Source organism: Engystomops pustulosus, chromosome 1 (genome assembly GCF_040894005.1).
Source record: "Engystomops pustulosus chromosome 1, aEngPut4.maternal, whole genome shotgun sequence".
In the NCBI taxonomy this organism is placed as follows: domain Eukaryota; kingdom Metazoa; phylum Chordata; class Amphibia; order Anura; family Leptodactylidae; genus Engystomops; species Engystomops pustulosus.
Genome location: NC_092411.1, coordinates 9,493,074 through 9,520,203, shown reverse-complemented (window position 1 = coordinate 9,520,203; position 27,130 = coordinate 9,493,074). Strand labels below are relative to the sequence as shown.

The window sequence follows — 27,130 nt, the reverse complement described above, 5'->3', positions numbered from 1 at the left end:
AGGGGTAGCACTGGGGGGCACAGTCACCTGCTACAAAGCAGATGATATAGTGCATGGAGAACCCTCTAACTAAGAAACATAACTGGATGTATGACTTCTGGAAGGGGCAGAGGGGGGCGCTGTTCTATAGCTCGACTCAAGATGCAGAGAGTTTACAGTCACCCCTGACCCCTCCAATCTGATATTGAGGACCTACCCTAGGGATAGGTTTTCAATATTTATATCTTGTCATCATATATGATAGGGGGTCACATAAGGTCTCATCTGCTAGGACCCCCATGATTATGATGTGTCCCTCTTAATGGAAGGTGTGACTGGTCGAGCACGCTCCCTATGGCACTACTGGATGTGTGGCTCCACCTGCCGCCACCTTAAGACAAAGGAACCTTATTCTTATAATCAGTGGCATCCCAGCAGTTACCCAGAATGCACCCGTAGGGCAAGACTAAGGCTGTGTTATGCCTCGTGAAGGGTCAGGGGGGTGGAGCATGACTCTCTATTTGCTCTTCTTTAAACCTGGACCATGACCCTGACCCTTAGACCCTTTAATCTACCAGGGTTTCTATTCATAGTAACGGAATTACTGACAACACATGTAGCAGAGGTATTATCCATGACGAGAAATCCGATTGTGATTACAATTGGCCATTGTGTACAGCAGAGCTCCGCTTTATGTCCGATTTATAAAGCGCTTATGACGCCGTCACCGTAAGGCGCAGGAAGGTCCCTTCCAGGTTTTAGCTGTCGCTAGAGACTGAGCATCAAAGAGAAATCTCTCTGTCCCTCCAGGCGCCGGAGTGTAAATCTACTCCATTACTGCATAGCTGCAACTATAAATTACCCACCTACCCGTGTTCTCTTCGAGGGTTGTCCCCCCAGGCGCCACAACTTCCTCCCATGGGAATTTACACTAAGAGCCCCACAGGGGACACCTGTACGCGCGATGGAATATATTGGCGCCAAATATGCAGCATGAATAGAAATCAATCAATAAATGTCATTTTTGTCTGTCTGTTCTGTGGTGCCGTCGTAAAGTGGTCAATTATTGTAATTTCCCTTTAAGATCCCTGAGAATTCTGTGAGCCCTGTGCACTGTGAGCTAAACAGTTCCCAGACTGATACATTGTAGCAAACCATAAGATAGAAGATAGGTTTGTATCATTGTATGGAGTCTTCTGTCTTCCATCACTACAACGTATCAGTGGAGGCTGCTAAGCTTACAGAGCATTGTCTAGCCTGATACATTGTAGCAAACTACCAGAGATTGTACAATTGTATCAGTCTGCAGTGGAGGCTGCTCAGCTTACAGAGCATTGTCTAGACTGATACAGTGTAGCAAACTACCAGAGATTGTACAATTGTATCAATGTATCAGTCTAGACAATACTCTGTGAGCTAACCAGCCCCCACTCCAGACTGATACAATTGTACAATTTCTGGTAGTTTGCTACCATGTATCAGTCTAGACAATACTCTGTGAGCTGAGCAGCCACACTCCAGACTGTAGCAAACTACCAGAGATTGTACAATGTATCAGTCTGGAATGGAGGCTGCTTAGCTCACAGAGTATTGTCTAGACTGATACAATTGTACAATCTCTGGTAGTTTGCTACACTGTATCAGTCTGGAGTAGAAACAGTTTAACTTACAGAGCATTGTCTGGGATGGATCAAATTGTACAATTCTCTTTGCTTATTTGATATAATGTATCAATCTGGGGTGCAGGTCATTTAGCTCACAGAGCATTGCGGAGTCTGGATACATCTGTATAAACCTCTCAGCTGAGTGGAAGACTAGTTGTGTACAGGGTAACTGCCTCCAAATGTAACCAGGAATGTTCTCATACACTGAGAGCAAGCAGAGATCTTGAAAAGAGTAAATAACTAACACATAGGCCAGAAAATTGGCGCAAATCATGGTCTACACCAGCCCCTAGGTTTCGTAGCCTTCAGTTTTCAGGATCCAACTTACATTCAGGTCTTGACTGTTTGGGACCCCTCTGATGATGGGGAAGGGGAGCAGCCCCAAAATGAAGAGATCTGCTGATTATATATGCGATGCCACTTTATTCTATGGGACTTCTAGAAATAGCCAAGCGCTTCTCCATCAATCAGGGGTACAAAGGACCCCACTTTTCTGATTTGGAGTTGATCCCCCCTGCAAATGGATGGGATGTAACCTTAACTATATGATAATCCAAACAAAGGTGACGTCAAGGACATCCACCAGAGCTGACCCCGGCTACATGGGGACACCTTCACCCTACACAAACTGGCTGAGACTCGCAGCGTCAGGTCTACACATGTTGGCAGCAATATACTATAAACTATAGGTTAACTCACCATAAACTCCCCATAAACACTACATAATCTCAAGGCTCAGACTCCACGGCTATGATGATAGAAGCGTCCAGACCCGCTGGGATCACATCCCAAATTCTTGTCATTTCAGAATAAAACTTCTGTTCTCAGCAGGAAATGATAATAGATTCCCTGAGTCAGGACAATCCTCAGCGGATGAAGGCCGGGATTACACCGGAATGGGCTCTGCCGCTCCGGCCAAGGGGATGGACGGCTCTCTGGATATCTGCCCTGACCCCATAGGCAAAGTAACAGGTCAGCCATACATTAGAATGGAGCCTTAAAGGGAAACCGTCAGCAGGAGTGACCATACATATTGGGGGTCATTTACTAAGGGCCCGATTCGCGTTTTCCCGACGTGTTGCCCGAATATTTCCGATTTGCGCCAATTTTCCCTGAATTGTGTCGCGGGACTTGCACTTACCTTCATCCAGGATAGGATCGTGAACTTCAGTGCGTTCCGATGGTCTTCAGCGCAGCAGCGCCACCTGGTGGACGGCGGAGGAACTACCTTAGTGAATCCCGGCCGGACCCGAATCACCCGGAGAGAACGCGCCGCTGGATCGCGAACGGACCGGGTAAGTAAATCTGCCCCATTGTGCCTAGAGTGACGTGTAACCACCCCCTTATTTGTACTATAACTGGCAGCAGGACTGAGAAAAAAAAAAGCATGTTTATTCCAGGATTGTAGCTTTATCTAGTGTATCCTCACACTGCTGTGCTCTGATGCTTCTGCATTCAATAGCCCTTGCCATCTGCTCTGAATAAATAACTGTTTTGGTCACAAAATAGGGGAGGGGCTTTGCAGCCGTTCAGTTCAGAGAGCCAAGACCACAGCAGTGTGAGGACATGCCCCAGTAGACTTAAAAAAAGCTTAAATCCTGAAATATAACTTCATATTCCATAGCCCCGCTGCTACTAAAAACACACATAAAAGGTATGATTACACTTCACTCCAGGGACAATGCCTAAGACTCAAGGCAAGAGCACAGAGATCAGCAGTGTGAGGATATGCCCATAATGCACGTAGAAAAACTACAATCCTGGAATATTAATCCATATATCACAGTCCTGCTGCTACTAACAATATACACAAAGGTCTGATTACACATCTCTCCAGGGACATTACCTGACAGTGGCTGCAGTACTGAATGTTCGCTGCTCTGTCTAGTTATATGTTACATTTTTTGGATTCTTTTCTAACATGCTTTGCATTCTTTTCTGAAAATAATAGTAAACAGGAACTGAGGTGAACTATGTAAAAAATTCATGTCTTACACCAAACCCCGGAGCAGGACAAGATCAAAAGGGAAGCAAAAATTTGCAGCATTCTTGCATGTTTTGTTTGCAGAAGGTTGGTTGGGCGGAGCTTAGTAAGAGGGGTGTGGCCCTGCACACTCAAGTTGTATCTTCTGTCACGCAGGAGCGACAATGTGCGCATGCGCAGAGCTCCAGGAGCCAGCAGTGCAGCAGAGAATCCGAATTCAATGCAAAATTAGGTAGGTATTGCAGAGGCTACAATTGGGCGTGGAGTAGCCATTGTTTCCGCTTCCAGGAGAGGCTACTCCACCTCCCAGTCGCTTCTCCAGAAAATTAGCATATTAGATAAAAACAATAGATTTGATTAGAAAATTAGGTGTAGTGAAGGATAGTTTAAGGTTTAGGATGTTACTAGGAACCTACCATCACATCTACCTTAATAGGTAGTTTCCTGATGGTAGGTTTCCTTTAAAATTACACCAGAATCTCTGTAGTGTAGAACTGGAAATACAAACAAACAACATGGTTGGAAGTATAAGCTGCAGATCAAATTTCTGACTATATATCCAAGTGTCCATATCTCAGGTGCTAACATAGAATTCAGATTCTCATCTTTAAAATTACACCTGAAGCATAGATGTAGGTGCTAAAGATGAACATTGAATTCATAGAGATCTGAAAGAAACTCCAGCATTAATATGAAACATAGAAAAAAAGTATCAAAAACTAACTTTTAAGAAAGCATATTAAAAAACCATGTGCACATGGTAAAAAAGAGGGAGGTTAGTGAACCATTTTGGATATATTAATGACTTATTACATTTTAGTTTTAATGCTTTTTTCTATACTACTATCATGATATTTTGTATCAACGTTGGAGTTTTTTTTTTATGTTTATGAATTACATTTGCATCTTTAGCACCTAGACCTATGCTTCTGGTGCAATTTTAAAGATGAGAATCTGAACGTTACTTGTTATACTAGGAAGACTCTCCATCGCCCCCTATTGGCCATTACTGGGAGTCATTCTTTGTTGTAGTAGTTGGCTCTGAGAAGGAGATGCTTGGAGAGCAGATGACAGCTCTGAGTGACGCGTGTAACCAGTTCCCTCCATAGGATGCGCTTCCTCTCTGGATTGTACACCCCGGGGCAGTCTGGGTGCTCGGGGCCACATTACACGAAGTGCTCTGTTTATATAATCCAGGACGCACAATGTTCTTGTCCTGACAGAAGCCTGGCACCCGCGCCAATGTGTGCACCGCCGGCTATTGTGCCGAGGATTGTGTAAACACTGAAGAAATCTTCCACCGGTCCCTCAAGAAAGCGATGTAAGTGTTATGTAATTATTAATGATATAATGTCATCTCTCCAGTCATCAGTCACATCCGTCTACTATATCCATTATCTACCTACTATCGGTGTAACACCTCCAAATTTACTATCTGCTATAGATCTATAGGGGGGACATTGGTGTAGAAGCCCTGAAATAATCGCAAATGTTAACTTATTGCTAGCACTTGCGATCATTTACCCCTTTCCGTTACATCTACGCCAGAGGGGGTGGAAAGGGGCGTGAAAGGGGGGGGGGCGTGGCTGGCAGGGGCTGGGCACGGATGGTGATTGTGGGCGTGGTTGGCAGGGGGTCGGCCCAGCTGGCGGGGGAGTAGGCGGGACTGGCAGGGAGTAGGCGTGGCTAGCAGGGAGTGGGGGCGGGCCAGGGAGTTCCGGTTCCCGCACCTGCATACTCACTGCAGCCGGCATATTTTCGGATGTGATAAACACTACGCAGATAAATGCTACGCAGGACCCCCCAGATACATCAAGAGACCAGAGCCGGCTGCACCGGATACACGGGGGGCTGTCATATGCCAGTGCATGATAAATAACCCCCAGAGTATCTATGTATAACTGTACATCACCATATCCATATGTGAAATCCATCCATCTTATACCCATTCAAATATCTATTTATCATCCAACTTTTATCTATCCATCTCATATCTACACTATCTATATATATATCACATCTATCCAGCCATCCAACTATTACCCAACTCCTATCTATCTATCTATCCATCTCATATCTATCTATCTATCCATCCATCCATCTCATATCTATCTCATATCTATCTATCTATCTATCCATCCATCTCATATCTATCTATCTCATATCTATCTATCTATCCATCTATCTATCTCATATCTATCTCCTATCTATCCATCCATCTCATATCTATCTATCTATCCATCTCATATCTATCTCATAAAGTTAAGATGCTCATCTTTAAAATTACACCAGAATAATTGCTAAAGTTGTAAATTTCAATCTGGCTGGAAATAAGCCAACCCTTCTGGTATCTCAAAAACCACCTATCCCACAAATATCTAGAGGACAGCCCACCAAAGCCACAGGAAGGGGGGGGTCACCAAAGCCACAATAAGGGGGTCACCAAAGCCACAGTAAGGGGGTCACCAAAGCCACAGGAAGGGGGGGGGTCACCAAAGCCACAGGAAGGGGGGGGGGGGTCACCAAAGCCACAGGAAGGGAGGGGGGGGTCACCAAAAGCCACAGGAAGGGAGGGGGGGGTCACCAAAGCCACAGGAAGGGGGGTCACCAAAGCCACAGGAAGGGGGGTCACCAAAGCCACAGGAAGGGGGGTCACCAAAGCCACAGGAAGGGGGGTCACCAAAGCCACAGGAAGGGGGGTCACCAAAGCCACAGGAAGGGGGGTCACCAAAGCCACAGGATGGGGGTCACCAGACCCCCATTCTCAATATGGTTACAGAACCCAGAGGTGTGACCCGTATATAACTTTTCTTTGTGACTTATCCTCTGGATATGCCAAAAATATCCACGTTGGGAGCCCCTTTAAGTAAATTTTTAATGGTGAAGTTGAAGGTTCCCCACAGATCTAGACCTCAATCTTTTCTCAGAATTACAGACTAAGGTTTTCCTAGCTATAATTTTGAGAAGACCCTTACAACAGATTCAGGGGGGTCTTCTAACTGGACCTGATGAGGCCGTGAACCTCGCTGTACTCTAGGACTTTGGCACCTTCCTACATAAGGGACCCATCTAAACGTGAATCGGCAGATCTGCCACCGGAGTCTATACAAAAGGACGATTCATGCTCCTCGGGAGACGAGAACATCAATTACAAACGACTTGAATGTTTCTACTGCCTGAGGGCGTCATGACACGATCCGTCTGAATGGAATGTACCGGGAAACCTTGGGATCATTGTTACATTGTACTTATAGAAAGTGGAGCTGAAAGCAGATCGGACACCAGATACCAAACCGCAGGAGCCGGTGTCACGTGTACAAGGGGATTAGTCTAACGTGTAACGATTATTGTGGTATATACACGAACGGGTATGTAACGGCATACGAAAAACTTGTAGTAGACGGAAAGCAAGAATTCCAGATATTAACATAACAGGGAACAAAAAAAAGTAGATATTGCGCAACAATAACTTGGGGAATAATAATCCCCAATAGCCATAAAAGTAGCCATAAGCTACTAGTAGTAATAAAATAAATAGTGGGGGGTTCTTATATAGAGACCCCCCCTTTCTATAGACCTGAATAGAACATAGCTTCACAGGCTGTTACACTGTGCAGGAGCACTTCCCCCCTCCCTCTTCCTGTCATAATCCACACAATGGGAGGGTGTAAGTGCTCCCAAACAGTGTAATAGCCTGTGAAGCTATAGTTTAGGCTCCCTCCCCATTCACTTCAAGCTGAGCATGCACGTGCAGAAGGGAAACCGGGAGGTAGTCGTCAACTGAGAAAATTTGTTGTAAATAATTTTTGTGAAATGTATCTCAAGAAGATTATATATATCATATATTTCACTAATATGTAACTTATAACCCAACCCCACTAACTGTGCGAGAATTTAAAGGGGTTGTCCAGTACTTCTATTTATAGTTAATCAATATCAGATCATTAGGGGGTCCAGAACATGAGACCGCCTACTAGTTTCCAGTACAATAATACAGGGAATGAAGATGGAATGACAGCTCCATTGCTTGTGTAGTGGCCAGGATGGGTAACTACAGCTTAGTGAATGAAAGGTGAGCTGCAGTTACAGAGCTCGGCCACTACATAGAGAATGGAGCTGTTCTGCTAGATCTAATCCATCCCAGGGGGCTCCAAAAATTTGATCATTAAGTTGGGGGGTTGAACATTTATACATGTCATGAGTAAGCGAATGTTATGATACAAGTGACATTGAAATCCCACCCAGTATTTAAGAGAAGGGCCCCCCCGAACCCCAATACTGCAGCCCCCCTATATCTGCCGCCTCATTGCCAGGCGCAGCATCCCCGTACATAGCATCAAAGCCGGATTAAATAAATTTGTCTTTTGTTAGGCAGAAGCCAGAAGTGCATAAACCTGCCAGAGAGGACATTGCTAGACGGCGGGAAGGAAGCCAGAAGCTGCGCTGCCAAGACCTTTAAATAGTTTCCAGGGAGATGTGTTGCTGAGCTGGTGTATCTAAGCCGCTGGTGTGTGATGCTGCATGCTGACTCAGGGTCTTCAAATGTGCTGAGCTTGTGTATCTAAACATGCGATGTGTGATTCTACTGGTGTATCTCAGCTGGTTGTGTGTGATACAGTGTTACTGAATATCATCAGGAAATCCTTTCCAGGAACATGTGCGATGCGATGCTGCTCAGTCTATGTATCTAAACTAATCATTGAGATACTTATCAAAATATAATGACTAAAGTGTATCTAAGCTTATCAGGTGTAATACTGTCATCTTGAGGGAGTGTATCTAAGCTTATCAGGTGTATTATTGTTCTCTTGAACCAGTGTATCTAAGCTTATCAAATGTATGTAATAATGTTCTTTTGAGCAAGTGTATCTAAGCTTATCAGGTGTATTATTGTTCTCTTGAACCAGTGTATCTAAGCTTATCAAATGTATGTAATAATGTTCTTTTGAGCAAGTGTATCTAAGCTTATCAAATGTAATAATGTTCTTTTGAACCAGTGTACCTAAGCTTATCAAATGTATGTAATGTTCTTTTGAGCAAGTGTATCTAAGCTTATCAGTTGTAATATTGTTCTCTTGAGCGAGTGTATCTAAGCTTAGGAAGTGTAATATTGTTCTTTTGAACTAGTGTCTCTAAGCTTATCAGGTGTAATATTGTTCTCCCGAGCCAGTGTATCTAAGCTTACAGGTGTAATATTGTTCTCTGGAGCGAGTGTATCTAAGCTTCTCAGGTATAATATTGTTCTCCTGAACCAGTGTATCTAAGCTTATCAGGTGTAATATTGTTCTTTTGAACCAGTATCTAATCGTATCAGGTTCTCTTGAGCAAGTGTATCTAAGCTTATCAGATGTAATATTGTTCTCTTGAACCGTGTATCTAAGCTGACCTTGTTTGTAATTATTATGCCAATACATTGTATCAATGCCTATATCATCTGATATTGTCCTGTTATCATGTGTATCTAAGCTTTGTACATGTGATGCTTCCTTAATAAGTCATTATATCTACACACAATATCGTTTGTCTATGCTGATGTATCTAAGCCTATGACTGTGATACAGTTCTACTGAGCTACTGTACCTATTCCTATATTGTGTGGCACTATGCAGATCGGCTACCGTATCTAAGCCCATCAATTATGTCTCCATTCTGGTAAACTGGCAGAGCTAAACCTATTATGTTGCCACTATTTTTCGGAGGCAGCGTATCTAAGACTCACGTTACACCGGGAGTAAGGGTTTATGCCTATGTAGTGGCACATTTTCAAAGATCTTGCCAATTTCGGCATTACCGGTGATGTCAGTAGCGCCTAATCTTACCACATTCAATAATGCCTGTGGAGAAGGCGTATCTAATCCGGTTATGTGTGACGTATCTAATCCGGTTTTAGTGTGATACTACCCAGATAATCCCCCTCTTCAGATACATTGCATTAAATTTCATCTTTGACAATAGAACCCGGGCAGCGCCAACATCTCCATTTGGCACATTGGGTCCATATAAGATTTGGTATAAGATTAAAATGTTATATTATAGGATTTTATCATTAGGGTGCAGAAACCTTGGCTAGTGATGACTACAACTCTCAACACTGGAGATGGATGCTGAGAGTAATAGTAAAATATTAATAGCAGGAGAAACAAAGTTGCAAGTCAATAATTCTACAGAATTCATCCTTATAATAGTCTTACCTGCTGCTGAGCCTTTGCTGGAAACTCTGGGTTTCTCATGAGTTCTGTGCTGGTCCCACAGTCCACAGAGTCCTTATATCAGAGTATTAGAGATCCCTGGTCCCGCCCATTACTGGGGTCTACTGGAGGAAATGTCAGAAGCTCCTACCTCCAATCAAAGTCTGGGCCTCTGCCAAAAAAACTTGCCTGTCTCCTAACAACAATGTAATATTCACTACTCTAAGAGTCCTACATGTGCAACCTCCAGAGCCAGATGTGAGAGTCACAGCTCCTGTTATACCTGCACTATAGGATCTCCACCTATAGGGTATGTCCTATACATTACAGCCCAATATATAACCCATACATGGTTATAGACCAATATAATGACTAATAAAGCTGGGTCATACATCATATCACAGTTATTACACATCTAGTACAGGAAATAGGGAAGGTGCAACATTGTAGCAAGTAGGAAGATACAATATTTATAAGTAGAATCTGGATTTATGTAAACGAAAAAATATACAACTGTGTGATAGCAGATAGATAGATTAGTATATGTTATAGATTATAGTATACATATATATCTGATATAGATTATGGTATAGACAAGTGTATGATATAGATTATAGTACAAATGACTATATGATACAGACTATGCAATAGATGAGTTTATGATATTGATTATGGTATAGATGAGTATATGATATAGATTATGGTATAGATGAGTATATGATATAGATTATGGTATAGATGGGTATACGTTATGGACTATAGTATAAATGAGTATATGATATAGATTATGGTATAGATGGGTATATGATACAGGCTATGGTATAGATGAGTATGATATAGATTATGGTATAGATGAGTATATGATATAGATTATGGTATAGATGAGTATATGATATAGATTATGGTATAGACAAGTGTATGATATAGATTATAGTACAAATGACTATATGATACAGACTATGCAATAGATGAGTTTATGATATTGATTATGGTATAGATGAGTATATGATATAGATTAAGGTATAGATGGGTATATGATATAGATTATGGTATAGATGAGTATATGATATAGATTATCGTATAGATGAGTATATGATATAGATTATGGTATAGATGGGTATATGATATACATTACGGTATAGATGAATGTATTATACAGATTATGGTATAGATGAGTATATGTTATGGACTATAGTATAAATGAGTATATGATATAGATTATGGTATAGATGGGTATATGATACAGGCTATGGTATAGATGAGTATGATATAGATTATGGTATAGATGAGTATATGATATAGATTATGGTATAGGTGAGTATATGATATAGATTATGGTATGGATGAATGTATTATACAGATTATGGTATAGATGGGTATATGATATACATTACGGTATAGATGAATGTATTATACAGATTATGGTATAGATGAGTATATGTTATGGACTATAGTATAAATGAGTATATGATATAGATTATGGTATAGATGGGTATATGATACAGGCTATGGTATAGATGAGTATGATATAGATTATGGTATAGATGAGTATATGATATTGATTATGGTATAGATGAGTATATGATATAGATTAAGGTATAGATGGGTATATGATATAGATTATGGTATAGATGAGTATATGATATAGATTATCGTATAGATGAGTATATGATATAGATTATGGTATAGATGGGTATATGATATACATTACGGTATAGATGAATGTATTATACAGATTATGGTATAGATGAGTATATGTTATGGACTATAGTATAAATGAGTATATGATATAGATTATGGTATAGATGGGTATATGACACAGGCTATGGTATAGATGAGTATGATATAGATTATGGTATAGATGGGTATATGATACAGGCTATGGTATAGATGACTGTGATATAGATTATGGTATAGATAAGTACATGTAAGTAGAAGTATATATAGAGGATGTTATTGATGAGTGTATGATATAGACTATAGTATAGATGAGTATAGGATATAGCTTGTGCTATTAATGTGTAAGTGATATGGATTGTGGTAAAGAGGAGTATATTTTATGGACTATAGTATACATGAGTATATGATACAGACTATAGTATACATGAGTATATGATATAGATTATAGTATAGATGATTGTATGATACAGACTATAGTATAGATGACTATATGATACAGGCTATGATATAGAGGAGTATATAATACAGATTATGGTATAGATTAGTATATGATACAGACAATAGTATAAATAAGTGCATGATACAGATTATGGTATGGATGAGTATATGATATAGACTATAGTATAGGTGATTATATGATACAGACTATAGTATAGGTGAGTATATTATACAGACTAAAGGAGTATATAATATAGATTACAGTATAGATGAATGTATGATATAGATTAGGGTATAGATGAGTATATGATACAGACAATAGTATAAATAAGTGCATGATACAGATTATGGTATGGATGAGTATATGATATAGACTATAGTATAGGTGAGTATATGATACAGACTAAAGGAGTATATAATATAGATTACAGTATAGATGAATGTATGATATAGATTAGGGTATAGATGAGTATATGTTATAGATTATGGTATAGATGAGTATATGATATACATTACAGTATAGATGAATGTATTATACAGAATGTGCTTTAGATGGGTACATGTTATAGACTATAGTATAAATGAGTATATGATATAGATTAGGAGCACAGCATCTGATAAAGACTAATCAGCCTGGGCTGCACAGCTGTGCCCTGTGCCATAGGGGGCGCCAACAAGCCACTTCAATGTCCTCAGATACAGATTATATGGGCAGAAAAGTGAACACTGTGTAGCTGTGGAATAGTACAGTATATAGAAATGTAAATACTCCATAGATGACACAGGACACAATAGTATATTATATAAACCTGTTATATACTATAGACATCCAGATTGGTGCTTGATGATCTATATACTGATATAATGTAATGTCCGGGGGGTGGGGGGCAGGTGCTGCATAGTAGTATACATGGGCTGTGCATTATATATAGTATATACATGGAAGAATGTATATTGTAGCATCCAATAATATACTCAACACTATTATGCTATCGTATATAGACTGTCAGTACATGCTGGGATTTGTAGTCCCCATTCATTTTACAATTGACTCCAATTTATTCTATACATATTCTATATTTCTAGGTGGCAAAAGTGACTCCTACCTGACCCCCAGGATAATCTCCAGTAACTTTCCAAAACTTTCAGACCTGAGCGGTATCGTCATGATGGTGCTGATAAGCTCCTTGGCGCGGGGCCATCAGGAAGCCCTATAAATAACAGTCCATAGTGACAGTATACGCTGTATTCTCTTACAGGATACCCTGTGTCATTCTCTTTAAGATTCCTTACACGCTCCATGTAGCGATGGAGAATTCCACCTCGCTGCCAAGTTTAGCTGCTCCTGTAACATGATGTTCGGTAGAGCCGGGTCACATGCCAGACTTTTCTCACCAAATCTCCAACAATGCATTGTTTTATCCGGGAGAGGAGGGGATGGAGCGCGCGGAGAAGAATCAGCAATTTGTCACTGGACTTCACACAACTGCCTAAGGGCCTGTCACTAAAGAATCAGTCACAAAGTGACACAAAGTGAGCGAGACCCTTTTTTCGGATGAGTATGGGGAGGGGGTGGTGGTATCCTATACGCACGGTTAAAGATGCAATAAAGACAGATCTCAGGTTATGATGGAAACCTGGTCTCCATATTTACATTTTTCTCATTCCAGAGATGCAGAACCTTGTAAATAGATACAAGTGTAAGAGCGGGGAGCGGTCTATCCTCCGGGCTGAGCATGTGGGTATGTACAGTATATTCAGGGCCGGCTAAGGTAGGTAGAGGCCCCTGGGTCTAAAAAATGGTGGGGACCCAACTGCATGTAGTACAGACAGTGATATACTAGGCATATATACTCGAGTATAAGCCTAGTTTTTCAGCACAAAAAAATGTGCTATATACTGGGGCAGGGGGCTGGCTATATACTTGGCGATATGGGCTGGCAGGCTATATACTGGGGGGCAGGTAAAGGCTACACACTATGGGGCAGAGTCCGGCAGGCTATATAATGGGGAGGCTGTGACCAATGCATTTCCCACCCTCGGCTTATACTCGAGTCAATAGGTTTCCCAGGTTTTTGTGGTAAAATTAGGGGCCTCGGCTTATACTTGGGTCAGCTTATACTCGAGTATATATGGTACATTACTATTCTAAATTATCATTAATATTCTAAACTTTCTCCTACTTATATATGAGCCTAGCTGCTGGCTGTTACCATGGCGGTAGTACTGGCTACTAGTCCTAGTCGCCCCACCAGTCCCATGCGCCGCTGCTTCCCTGACAGAGCTGGCAGAGTAATTTTTAAGGAAACAAACATAACACTGTTTGGCTAGGGCTTGGCTGGCAACCAGCTCAGCCAACCAGTGTTTGGTACTAAGGGGGGGCATCGGATGTCAATTTGCATGCACCTGAAAAGCATGCGGCATGCAGAATAAGAAGACACTGCTACACCTTGCATACTGCTCTCTAAGAGTCAGCTCTCAGTCTTGCTGGTGGGGGCCCAGGGGCTCGTGCTCCTGGAGCCCTCCCTATAATCTTATTATATTGTAATGTGTTCTATGCAATTGTATTAAAAAAAGTGTCTTATTTTATTCAGTGGTATTTATTTATTGTAGGGGACTGCTTCCTATACTGGAGCTGCTTAGTAACCATTCAATCAAAGGGAAAGGGAAAAAGGGGGGGCAAAAAGAAGGGCAGCTCCAGTATACCGGTAATATTTGGTGATAGCCATCCTATGCAGGCTCCTCCTCCTTTACACCCTATATATACACAAGCGGTACGGGCCTAAGCAATAAAAGGGGTGAGGGGCACCCAGCCTTCAGGGTGAAGATGGAAATAAATAATGTACTTACCTACTACCAGCTCAGTACTCCTGCAACAAGTCTACTGGTCTTTTTGTGTGTGATCCTGGCGATCACATGATCTTATGTGCATGCAAGTGCAGTGCCTTCAGCAGCCCCATGATCGGAACTAGTGATGTCACTGCGCTCACCTCCCACTCACGTCTCCAGGACTTCTCTCAAGCTGCACCATTTCTCTGGAATTCTCACAATGGCAGCTTCATACCCATCTGTTCAGGCCGGTCTATCACGTTCCATAACTATATATAACTTCAACTCGCTTTTCACTAACCAACTGCGTCCTCCTCCGGTCTACGTTATATCACAAGCACTAGGTCCCATTATCCAGTTACTCTGCGCTCCTATGGACCAAGGTCTATCGCCCCCCGGGGATCACCGCCCTCACTACTGTATTTTCCCCTGACCTTGTTATTGCTCTGTAATGTCTTATTTTACTTGTATTGGTCTCCCATTATCTGCATATAGTTGTAGGGACTGATGGTAATATATAACTAAAGAGTAATAATAATAATAATAATTTACTACCGGTCCTGAATAGATAAATTAATAATAATAAAATCTATACAGGACCGGTAGTAAATTATTATTATTATTATTATTAATTTATCTGCTCAGGACCGGTAGTGAGGAGCCAGCCATGCTTACTGGATGTGGGATGTTTGCCAAGCTGCTCCTCGTGGGTGGGACTATGGATACAGTGTTGGATCTCTATATGTATGTAGGTTATACTGTAATTAGCAGATGTGAAGGATCTACAGGATGGGAAGTAAAACAATGGGTCAAAAATCCCCCCCCAAAAAAAATTCTGGGCAAAACTTTTTGCAATAACCCATTTTTTTTCGGACAAGGATTGAAGCTGCGCTCTCCACGAGGTAGGACCTGGAGGAGAAGGACGGCCACAGCCGCCTGCCAGATTCATTGTGGTTGAGCTCAGACGATTGGCAGGAATTACAATCCATTTTGTCTCCCAGCTGGCACAGAGTTCGGGTTCTGGTGCCCAGACTGCAGGGAGATGGGACAGACTCACTGAGACACTTTGTTCTTACTCCTCTCCCTCTTATTAGGATGAAATGTCAGGTGTAATAAATGTCCCCCCCCCTTCCCCTCCCCCCCACCCCCGGGCCGGGATGTTCTACACTTACACATTGTGCATTATCTGAAGATTCTTAATCCTGAAATCGGCAGCGTCATCACCAGCAGGAGACAAGCGCCAACCTGCGGGAGCCGCGCCGGAGAGTGATGCATTGTGGTTACTCCGGGGATAGTGGGAAAGTAAGCCAAATCCATAAGTCGTTGGCGAGGCCCATATGGGTCACACAGGACATTTCACCCAATTTTATGGGAAGTTAACCATTTCTAGGACCTCTTACCCAATCACCCACTCATTACTGATATGTCCCAGCATGTCCCCCACTCATTACTGATATTTCCCAGCATGTCCCCCACTCATTACTGATATATCCCAGCATGTCCCCCACTCATTACTGATATATCCCAGCATGTCCCCCACTCATTACTGATATGTCCCAGCATGTCCCCCACTCATTACTGATATATCCCAGCATGTCCCCCACTCATTACTGATATGTCCCAGCATGCCCCCCACTCATTACTGATATGTCCCAGCATGTCCCCCACTCATTACTGATATGTCCCAGCATGTCCCCCACTCATTACTGATATATCCCAGCATGTCCCCCACTCATTACTGATATATCCCAGCATGTCCCCCACTCATTACTGATATGTCCCAGCATGTCCCCCACTCATTACTGATATATCCAGCATGTCCCCCACTCATTACTGATATGTCCCAGCATGTCCCCCACTCATTACTGATATGTACAGCATGTCCCCCACTCATTACTGATATATCCCAGCATGTCCCCCACTCATTACTGATATATCCCAGCATGCCCCCCACTCATTACTGATATGTCCAGCATGTCCCCCACTCATTACTGATATATCCCAGCATGTCCCCCACTCATTACTGATATATCCCAGCATGTTCCCCACTCATTACTGATATGTCCCAGCATGTCCCCCACTCATTACTGATATGTCCAGCATGTCCCCCACTCATTACTGAAATGTACAGCATGTCCCCCCACTCATTACTGAAATGTACAGCATGTCCCCCACTCATTACTGAAATGTACAGCATGCCCCCCACTCATTACTGAAATGTACAGCATGCCCCCCACTCATTACTGAAATGTACAGCATGCCCCCCACTCATTAATGATATGTCCAGCATGCCCCCCACTCATTACTGATATGTCCCAGCATGTCCCCCACTCATTACTGAAATGTACAGCATGCCCCCCACTCATTACTGATATGTCCAGCATGCCCCCCACTCATTACTGATATGTCCAGCATGTCCCCCACTCATTACTGATATATCCAGCATGCCCCCCCACTCATTACTGATATGTCCCAGCATGTCCCCCCACTCATTACTGATATGTACAGCATGTCCCCCACTCATTACTGATATATCCCAGCATGTCCCCCACTCATTACTGATATATCCCAGCATGTTCCCCACTCATTACTGATATGTCCCAGCATGTCCCCCACTCATTAATGATATGTCCAGCATGTCCCCCCACTCATTACTGAAATGTACAGCATGTCCCCCCACTCATTACTGAAATGTACAGCATGTCCCCCCACTCATTACTGAAATGTACAGCATGTCCCCCCACTCATTACTGAAATGTACAGCATGTCCCCCACTCATTACTGAAATGTACAGCATGTCCCCCACTCATTACTGAAATGTACAGCATGCCCCCCACTCATTACTGAAATGTACAGCATGCCCCCCACTCATTACTGATATGTCCAGCATGCCCCCCACTCATTACTGATATGTCCCAGCATGTCCCCCACTCATTACTGAAATGTAGAGCATGCCCCCCACTCATTACTGATATATCCAGCATGTCCCCCCACTCATTACTGAAATGTACAGCATGCCCCCCCACTCATTACTGATATGTCCAGCATGTCCCCCACTCATTACTGATATGTCCCAGCATGTCCCCCCACTCATAACTGATATGTCCCAGCATGTCCCCCACTCATTACTGATATGTCCCAGCATGTCCCCCACTCATTACTGATATGTCCAGCATGTCCCCCACTCATTACTGATATATCCCAGCATGTCCCCCACTCATTACTGATATATCCAGCATGCCTCCCACTCATTACTGATATGTCCAGCATGTCCCCCACTCATTACTGATATATCCCAGCATGTCCCCCACTCATTACTGATATATCCAGCATGTCCCCCACTCATTACTGATATGTCCCAGCATGTCCCCCACTCATTACTGATATATCCCAGCATGTCCCCCACTCATTACTGATATATCCCAGCATGTCCCCCACTCATTACTGATATATCCAGCATGCCCCCCACTCATTACTGATATGTCCCAGCATGTCCCCCACTCATTACTGATATGTCCCAGCATGTCCCCCACTCATTACTGATATGTCCAGCATGTCCCCCACTCATTACTGATATATCCCAGCATGTCCCCCACTCATTACTGATATGTCCCAGCATGTCCCCCACTCATTACTGATATATCCCAGCATGTCCCCCACTCATTACTGATATGTCCCAGCATGTCCCCCACTCATTACTGATATATCCCAGCATGTCCCCCACTCATTACTGATATGTCCCAGCATGTCCCCCACTCATTACTGATATATCCCAGCATGTCCCCCACTCATTACTGATATGTCCCAGCATGTCCCCCACTCATTACTGATATATCCCAGCATGTCCCCCACTCATTACTGATATATCCCAGCATGTCCCCCCACTCATTACTGATATATCCCAGCATGTCCCCCACTCATTACTGAAATGTACAGCATGTCCCCCACTCATTACTGATATGTCCCAGCATGTCCCCCACTCATTACTGATATGTCCCAGCATGTCCCCCACTCATTACTGATATTTCCCAGCATGTCCCCCACTCATTACTGATATGTCCAGCATGCCCCCCACTCATTACTGATATGTCCCAGCATGTCCCCCACTCATTACTGATATATCCAGCATGTCCCCCACTCATTACTGATATGTCCCAGCATGTCCCCCACTCATTACTGATATGTCCAGCATGCCCCCCACTCATTACTGATATATCCAGCATGCCCCCCACTCATTACTGATATGTCCAGCATGCCCCCCACTCATTACTGATATGTCCCAGCATGTCCCCCACTCATTACTGATATGTCCCAGCATGTCCCCCACTCATTACTGATATATCCCAGCATGTCCCCCACTCATTACTGATATATCCCAGCATGTCCCCCACTCATTACTGATATGTCCCAGCATGTCCCCCACTCATTACTGATATATCCAGCATGTCCCCCACTCATTACTGATATGTCCCAGCATGTCCCCCACTCATTACTGATATGTACAGCATGTCCCCCACTCATTACTGATATATCCCAGCATGTCCCCCACTCATTACTGATATATCCCAGCATGCCCCCCACTCATTACTGATATGTCCAGCATGTCCCCCACTCATTACTGATATATCCCAGCATGTCCCCCACTCATTACTGATATATCCCAGCATGTTCCCCACTCATTACTGATATGTCCCAGCATGTCCCCCACTCATTACTGATATGTCCAGCATGTCCCCCACTCATTACTGAAATGTACAGCATGTCCCCCCACTCATTACTGAAATGTACAGCATGTCCCCCACTCATTACTGAAATGTACAGCATGCCCCCCACTCATTACTGAAATGTACAGCATGCCCCCCACTCATTACTGAAATGTACAGCATGCCCCCCACTCATTAATGATATGTCCAGCATGCCCCCCACTCATTACTGATATGTCCCAGCATGTCCCCCACTCATTACTGAAATGTACAGCATGCCCCCCACTCATTACTGATATGTCCAGCATGCCCCCCACTCATTACTGATATGTCCAGCATGTCCCCCACTCATTACTGATATATCCAGCATGCCCCCCCACTCATTACTGATATGTCCCAGCATGTCCCCCCACTCATTACTGATATGTACAGCATGTCCCCCACTCATTACTGATATATCCCAGCATGTCCCCCACTCATTACTGATATATCCCAGCATGTTCCCCACTCATTACTGATATGTCCCAGCATGTCCCCCACTCATTAATGATATGTCCAGCATGTCCCCCCACTCATTACTGAAATGTACAGCATGTCCCCCCACTCATTACTGAAATGTACAGCATGTCCCCCCACTCATTACTGAAATGTACAGCATGTCCCCCCACTCATTACTGAAATGTACAGCATGTCCCCCACTCATTACTGAAATGTACAGCATGTCCCCCACTCATTACTGAAATGTACAGCATGCCCCCCACTCATTACTGAAATGTACAGCATGCCCCCCACTCATTACTGATATGTCCAGCATGCCCCCCACTCATTACTGATATGTCCCAGCATGTCCCCCACTCATTACTGAAATGTAGAGCATGCCCCCCACTCATTACTGATATATCCAGCATGTCCCCCCACTCATTACTGAAATGTACAGCATGCCCCCCCACTCATTACTGATATGTCCAGCATGTCCCCCACTCATTACTGATATGTCCCAGCATGTCCCCCCACTCATAACTGATATGTCCCAGCATGTCCCCCACTCATTACTGATATGTCCCAGCATGTCCCCCACTCATTACTGATATGTCCAGCATGTCCCCCACTCATTACTGATATATCCCAGCATGTCCCCCACTCATTACTGATATATCCAGCATGCCTCCCACTCATTACTGATATGTCCAGCATGTCCCCCACTCATTACTGATATATCCCAGCATGTCCCCCACTCATTACTGATATATCCAGCATGTCCCCCACTCATTACTGATATGTCCCAGCATGTCCCCCACTCATTACTGATATATCCCAGCATGTCCCCCACTCATTACTGATATATCCCAGCATGTCCCCCACTCATTACTGATATATCCAGCATGCCCCCCACTCATTACTGATATGTCCCAGCATGTCCCCCACTCATTACTGATATGTCCCAGCATGTCCCCCACTCATTACTGATATGTCCAGCATGTCCCCCACTCATTACTGATATATCCCAGCATGTCCCCCACTCATTACTGATATATCCAGCATGCCCCCCACTCATTACTGATATATCCAGCATGCCCCCCACTCATTACTGATATATCCAGCATGCCCCCCACTCATTACTGATATGTCCCAGCATGTCCCCCACTCATTACTGATATTTCCCAGCATGTCCCCCACTCATTACTGATATATCCCAGCATGTCCCCCACTCATTACTGATATATCCCAGCATGTCCCCCCACTCATTACTGATATATCCAGCATGCCCCCCACTCATTACTGATATGTCCCAGCATGTCCCCCACTCATTACTGATATGTCCAGCATGTCCCCCACTCATTACTGATATGTCCAGCATGCCCCCCACTCATTACTGATATATCCAGCATGTCCCCCACTCATTACTGATATGTCCAGCATGTCCCCCACTCATTACTGATATGTCCAGCATGTCCCCCCACTCATTACTGATATGTCCAGCATGTCCCCCACTCATTACTGATATGTCCAGCATGTCCCCCACTCATTACTGATATGTCCAGCATGTCCCCCACTCATTACTGATATGTCCAGCATGTCCCCCACTCATTACTGATATATCCCAGCATGTCCCCCACTCATTACTGATATGTCCAGCATGCCCCCCCCCCAAATTTTACTCTGCTGCGCCTAAATAATCTTATAAAATCAGGTGCGGACGTCTGAAAAAGTCGCAAATTTTGGTGCAAATAAACTTCAGGCGTAGGCAGCGGCTTACTTATACATTGCGCTTGATACAGCGCCGCGCCAGGGGACGGGTGTCAGACTGCAAGAAGTTGTCGGAGCGGCGGACCACGGCGTAGGGCACCGGGAGTGATGGAGGAGGCAAATACAGGTTCATTTACTATATTTTTGTAAATGCCCTCCCCTCCCCGGCCGGTACATTTTTACAACCCCTTTAATGTACTTGCATCCCAGATATAAGACTACATGTTCCCTCTCCTCATGTGAGGACACAGGCGACTTTCCAGAAGTTTTTAGGCCGTGGTCACAGGTTTTGCTAGCGTTGTGATCATAAAAAGCAATACTAGTGCACGGGGGGTGGGGCCTCAGCCTAATGGCATATGTGCTACCATGGAAACGCATGCAATTGTTAACCAGGCCCCATTGTCTTACATTTAAACATTACAAGACAACGGGGTCTAGTTACTGATGAAATGAGTTTCCCTGGAATATATGATTGGGCTGAGGCCTGCCCCCCCGTGTGCTAGCGGAACGCGTGAATGCGGCCTTAGGGCGCGTTCACACGTTGCCTTCTGGTCGCGTTTTCATTGCGTTTGAAACGCATATACAACAGCTGATGAGAGGTGATTTGCCTAATTACATAACCGTTTCCGTTTGTAAACGCAATGTTAACGCATGCGTTAACATTCGTTTTGTAAACGGAAATGTTAACAGTGATGTAATTAGGCAAATCCCCCTCCTCAGCTGTTGTATATGCGCTTCAAACGCAATGAAAACGCAGGTCAAAACGCAACGTGTGAACGCGCCCTTACACAGAAAGGGAGCAAGGATTAGCAGGGTGAGGAGTGACACATGTAGTTGTGGCAGCTGATAGAGCCCCCTCCCCCGCATGTCTAGGTTTATGGTGAGCAGCTGTGGTAACCTGGTAGTAGCTTCCGAGTTGTGCGGACGAGGACCTCATCCATTCTTGTTCCAGGTCCAGGACGTTCCCTGTCAGAGCTGCGGCCTGCAGGTACTCACAGCCCGCCATGGAGGATGCACGAGTCGGCTGCCTAAGGGAAGAGGACACAGACACAGTGCAATGAGTCAGATGGGCGGAGCCAGTGCCAGAAGTCAGGGTTCTGTGTGCAGCCTGAGGCCGTGTTCACACGCTGCTTTTAGCAAATGCAATAAAAACGCAACGTTTCATCAACATGTGATCAGGGTTAGCGCCTCTGGATTGCTTTTAAAATGCATAAAAGAAGCCACATGTGAGTACGGCCTGAGCCCAGTTCACACCTCGCAGTTTAAAACTGCATCATGAAAAACTGTATCCAGTTTTGATGGTTCTTCTAGTGCAGTTTTTGATTTTGTAGGCGAAACCCCGGTCAATAATCACGTCATTTTCACATATTGGTTTTTGGATAAAGTATCTTTACTTGGCGTTTTCCTCCTTGAGTTTTTTTGCGGCTGCGTTTTTTGAGGTGCGTTTTCATAGTGGTTTTTCCAGGCAGTCGCTTTTTTGAAAACGCATGCGTTTGTGGTCTGCGTCCTGAACCCCATGCGATTACATGCACAAACAGCAGGGAGAACGAGATCCTTACGGTTTCCTTAGGGTGAAGACACACATGGCGTTTTTGGGCCGTTTTTGGGCCGTTTTTACTAAGTGCGTTTTCAGATCGTTAAAAACGCATGCGTTAAAAAACGCATCCGTTTTTTAAAAACGCATGCGTTTTTTGAAAACGCATGCGTTTTTGTCCGTTTTTCCGAAATTGCGCAATGAAAAACGGACAAAAACGCATGCGTTTTCAAAAAACGGATGCGTTTTTAAAAAACGGATGTGTTTTTTAACGCATGCGTTTTTAACGATCTGAAAACGCACTAACTAAAAACGGCCCAAAAACGGCCTAAAAACGCCATGTGTGTCTTCACCCTTAGGCCGGCGGCACACGTGGTGTTTTGAACCCGTTTTTGGGCTATTTTTATGCAGTCTGTTAAAAAACGCATGTGTTTTTGACCAGTTTTAATTAAGATAATGGGTAAAACCTGTCAAAAACCGATGCGTTTTTTAACGGACTCCTTAAAAATGGCACAAAAACGGGTTTAAAACCCGTTTTTCTTAATAGCTGTGAGGGCACGTTCACACATTGTGCTTTGGTTGCGTTCTCATGGCGTTTTAAAAACGCATTACAACAGCTGAGGAGAGGTGATTTGCCTAATTACTTTACTATTTACATTTGTTAACGCTATGTTATCACATGTATTAACAAAAACGTGTGTGTTAACAAATCGTTAACACATGCATTAACATTAATGTTAACAGTAATGTAATTGGGCAAATCCCCTCTCCTGAGCTGTTGCAATGCGTTTTAAAATGCAATCAAAGCGCAACATGTGACCGCGCCCTTAGTGTAGGCAGCTTCAGGCCGCGGTCACACGTACCACTAGGCGTCCGTTCATAACGCGGCGCTAGCGCACAGGGGGAGGTCCTCGGCCCGAACGCACATGCGTTTCCAGAGAGACGCATGCGATCGGCTTAAGGGCGCTGTCACACGTTGCGTTTGCAAACGCAGACGCAGACCAAACCGCGCCCACCGGGCGGTCCGCGGTCCAATCGCATCGGCGTTTTCAATAGAAACATAGAGAAACGCTGATGCGATTGGACCGCGGACCGCCCGGTGGGCGCGGTTTGGTCTGCGTCTGCGTCTGCAAACGCAACGTGGGACAGCGCCCTAACAATCGCATGCGTTTCCCCGCAAACGCATGTGCGTTCGGGCCGAGGACCTCCCCCTGTGCGCTAGCGTCGCGTAATGACGGACGTCTAGCGGTACGTGTGACCGCGGCCTCAAAGGGAAATGCGTTTCCAATGAAACGCAATTAAACCCGTACATTTAATTGGAAACGCACATGTGTTTTGGCCAAAACCCCTCTCACTTGCGATGTGGAAGTTTAGACGCTTTTTCCAAAAACTCATTTACAAAGCCAATATGCAAAACTGATGATGAAGGGTGAAAAAAACACGCACGAAGGACGCCACGTGTGTAAATGTGGGAGTGCAGTATTTAGAGGAAACCTTCCGCCACAATCCATCCCGATAAACCAGGGGCATTAGATCCAGGCACCAGGACTGTGGGAATCTTCTTATATTTCTTATCCACAGCCTCCTTTTTATTAAAATAGATTTTTGAAATTATGCTAATGAGCCAGAAGGGCTCTGGGGGGCGGTGTTTCTATCTGTATACAGGCAGCATGATTATAAAAGTTGATTTTAGAAGGATGGAGGACATGTATAACAAATATAAGAAGATGCCACAGTCATGGTGTCAACATTGCGTTAACAAAACATGTGTTAACACTTTGTTAATGTGGGTGTTAACACATGTCATTGTTAACATTTTGATAACACATGGGTTGACATTGCGTTAACGCTGTGTTTCGTCAACGCAATGTTGTCAACAATTTCATTAGGCAAATCTCCTCTCCAGCTGTTTGAAACCGCGTGCGTTAAACGCAAACAAGGCACAACGTGTCACCGCAGCCTGAGGGTGATGCCACATACAGCGTTTTTGTCCGTTTTTCCGAATTATCTTAATAGATGAATAAGTTGTAAGCAGCCAAACGCATGGTAAACACCCAAAAACGGATGTGTTTTTGAATGGACTGAAAATGCATGCTTAAAAACTGACCAAAAACGCCACGTGTGGCACCACCCTCCGGCCAGCGGCACAAGGCTGCACTAAATACATTTTAATGAATCAGGGCCCATAGAGGTTTTAACGCTTTGCTAAAATGGAGAGCATATCCTAGCCAGAGCCGTTTTTCATGGATCACTCATATAGTTCGAGACGTGAAGGGCTGAGCCACAATGACGGAGAGTGAAATGTGAAATTCCCATAGAGCTGCAGATTCTGCCCCAGGCCGGAAGACGGCACCGGCAGACAGTAATGAAAGGCAGTAGTGTCTGCCCAAGGACAGGAGGTGGAACTAGATGTGCCGTACGTAGAACTAGCAAATTGTGCAAAATGCATCCAGTGTGTCTGAGGAGACTATAGATCAGTGGTGACTAACCTATGGCACGTGTGCCAGAAGTGGCACTCAGAGCCCTATTTGTGGCCATCCAGGTCATCACCAGAGAGGACTCCAGGTATCTTCCTGCAGTCCCAGACAGCCCAGGACTTGCTGTGCACAGAGTTACCTGGGACTACTGGAGGAGTGGGAAGGTGTGGACAGATCTGGATTATCATTGTAGCTGCTGCTCCGGCCCTGACAATTCTTCCTGTTTTTGGGACCCTGGAGGGAAGCTACAGTGATCATCCAAATTTCTTCTATTTTCTGCTTTCCTGGTGTCCTCAGGTGCTGGTATCGATGAAAGCTGTGACAGAGAAGGGAGTATAAATCACAAGTTAAATTTCTGTGTTGGCACTGTGTGATAAATAACTGGGTCTTGGTTGTAGTTTGGGCACTCGGTCTCTAAAAGGTTCTCCATCACTGCTATAGATCATCTCCTCTCTCTAAACCTCCCACCTACAGATTGCAGGGGCAGTAGGAAGTTGAACCCGGAGCGGCTGCCTATGATGGAGTTATGGTTATGCTTTGCACGTGTCAGGAGCAGGCGGTCACCACTGACCCAGAAAGCAGAGCAACATATTGTCCAGGCCCGGTCAGGGCGTAGCTGGAGGGGAATAGACCATGAGAAGGGTAAGAGGGGCAGTGCAGACGGAGGCCACAGGAAATGGGATGTGCAAAAAAACTAATTTTATGCAGCAAAATAAAAAGTGAGGTCTTGTGGTGGGAGAAGACTGCGGGCAGCAGGTGGGCTGTGGCTCTCTGAGATGGAGATAAGTTGGTATAGATTGTGGTATTGGAGGGTAGGTGGACCGTGGGATATACTAGGTGCAGGGGCTCTATAGCTGGATAATCATGGACTTTACTGAAGCTGCTGCATTGTGCACAGGTAAGTAGCAGCAAAACCTTCCCATTATACTGCACAGTTACTGACCAGATGTAGAGGAGCAGCTCCTTCTCCAGGTCCAGGCAGATGGAGGAATACTGTTGTTTCCCTCCTCTCCCTCCTCCTCCTCCTGTCTATCCTGCTCCTCCATGTTGTCGGCCTTCTTCAGTCTAGGCAGGAAGTAGCTTTGCTGAGCAATGCTGCCACCTGCTGGACACAATCATTGTCTGTCCTCCAAAACAGAAGGAGATATCCAACAGCCCTTCCCCCACACAGTGGCACACAATCTTCAGCATGGCTTTATGTACTGGACAGCCGGGCCCCCCTGCCCCGCAGGCCCTGTACTAGCCACCATGGTAAAGAAACCCAGAAAGAGGGACTGAGACTATCTGATTGATGTAATACCAGCGCCAAACTGCAGGTGCCAATAATAAGCCAGGGTATAAGACTGCACTGAAAGTGCAGGGCCATATAAAATAGAAAAAGGGGGCAGTGGGGTACTCCAATACTTT

At 44.3% G+C, this 27,130-nt stretch overlaps 1 protein-coding gene across 3 annotated transcripts in view; it reads right to left on the bottom strand.

The window, feature by feature from the left end:
- SLC14A1 (solute carrier family 14 member 1 (Kidd blood group)) overlaps positions 1-26,752 on the bottom strand; it is a 41,940-nt gene extending 15,188 nt beyond the window's left edge. The window contains exons 1-2 of one of the 3 annotated variants that reach the window (XM_072132862.1): positions 26,667-26,752; positions 22,611-22,740 (exon numbers count right to left, since the gene is read on the bottom strand). In XM_072132862.1, the coding sequence (XP_071988963.1) occupies positions 22,611-22,718 (108 nt within the window). In that variant the 5' untranslated portion in view covers positions 22,719-22,740; positions 26,667-26,752. Of the gene's footprint in view, positions 1-9,818; positions 9,976-13,039; positions 13,259-22,610; positions 22,741-26,666 lie in introns of those variants that run through there. The other 2 variants (XM_072132867.1, XM_072132864.1) reach the window with 2 other exon arrangements.
- Positions 26,753-27,130: the final 378 nt, after the last annotated feature.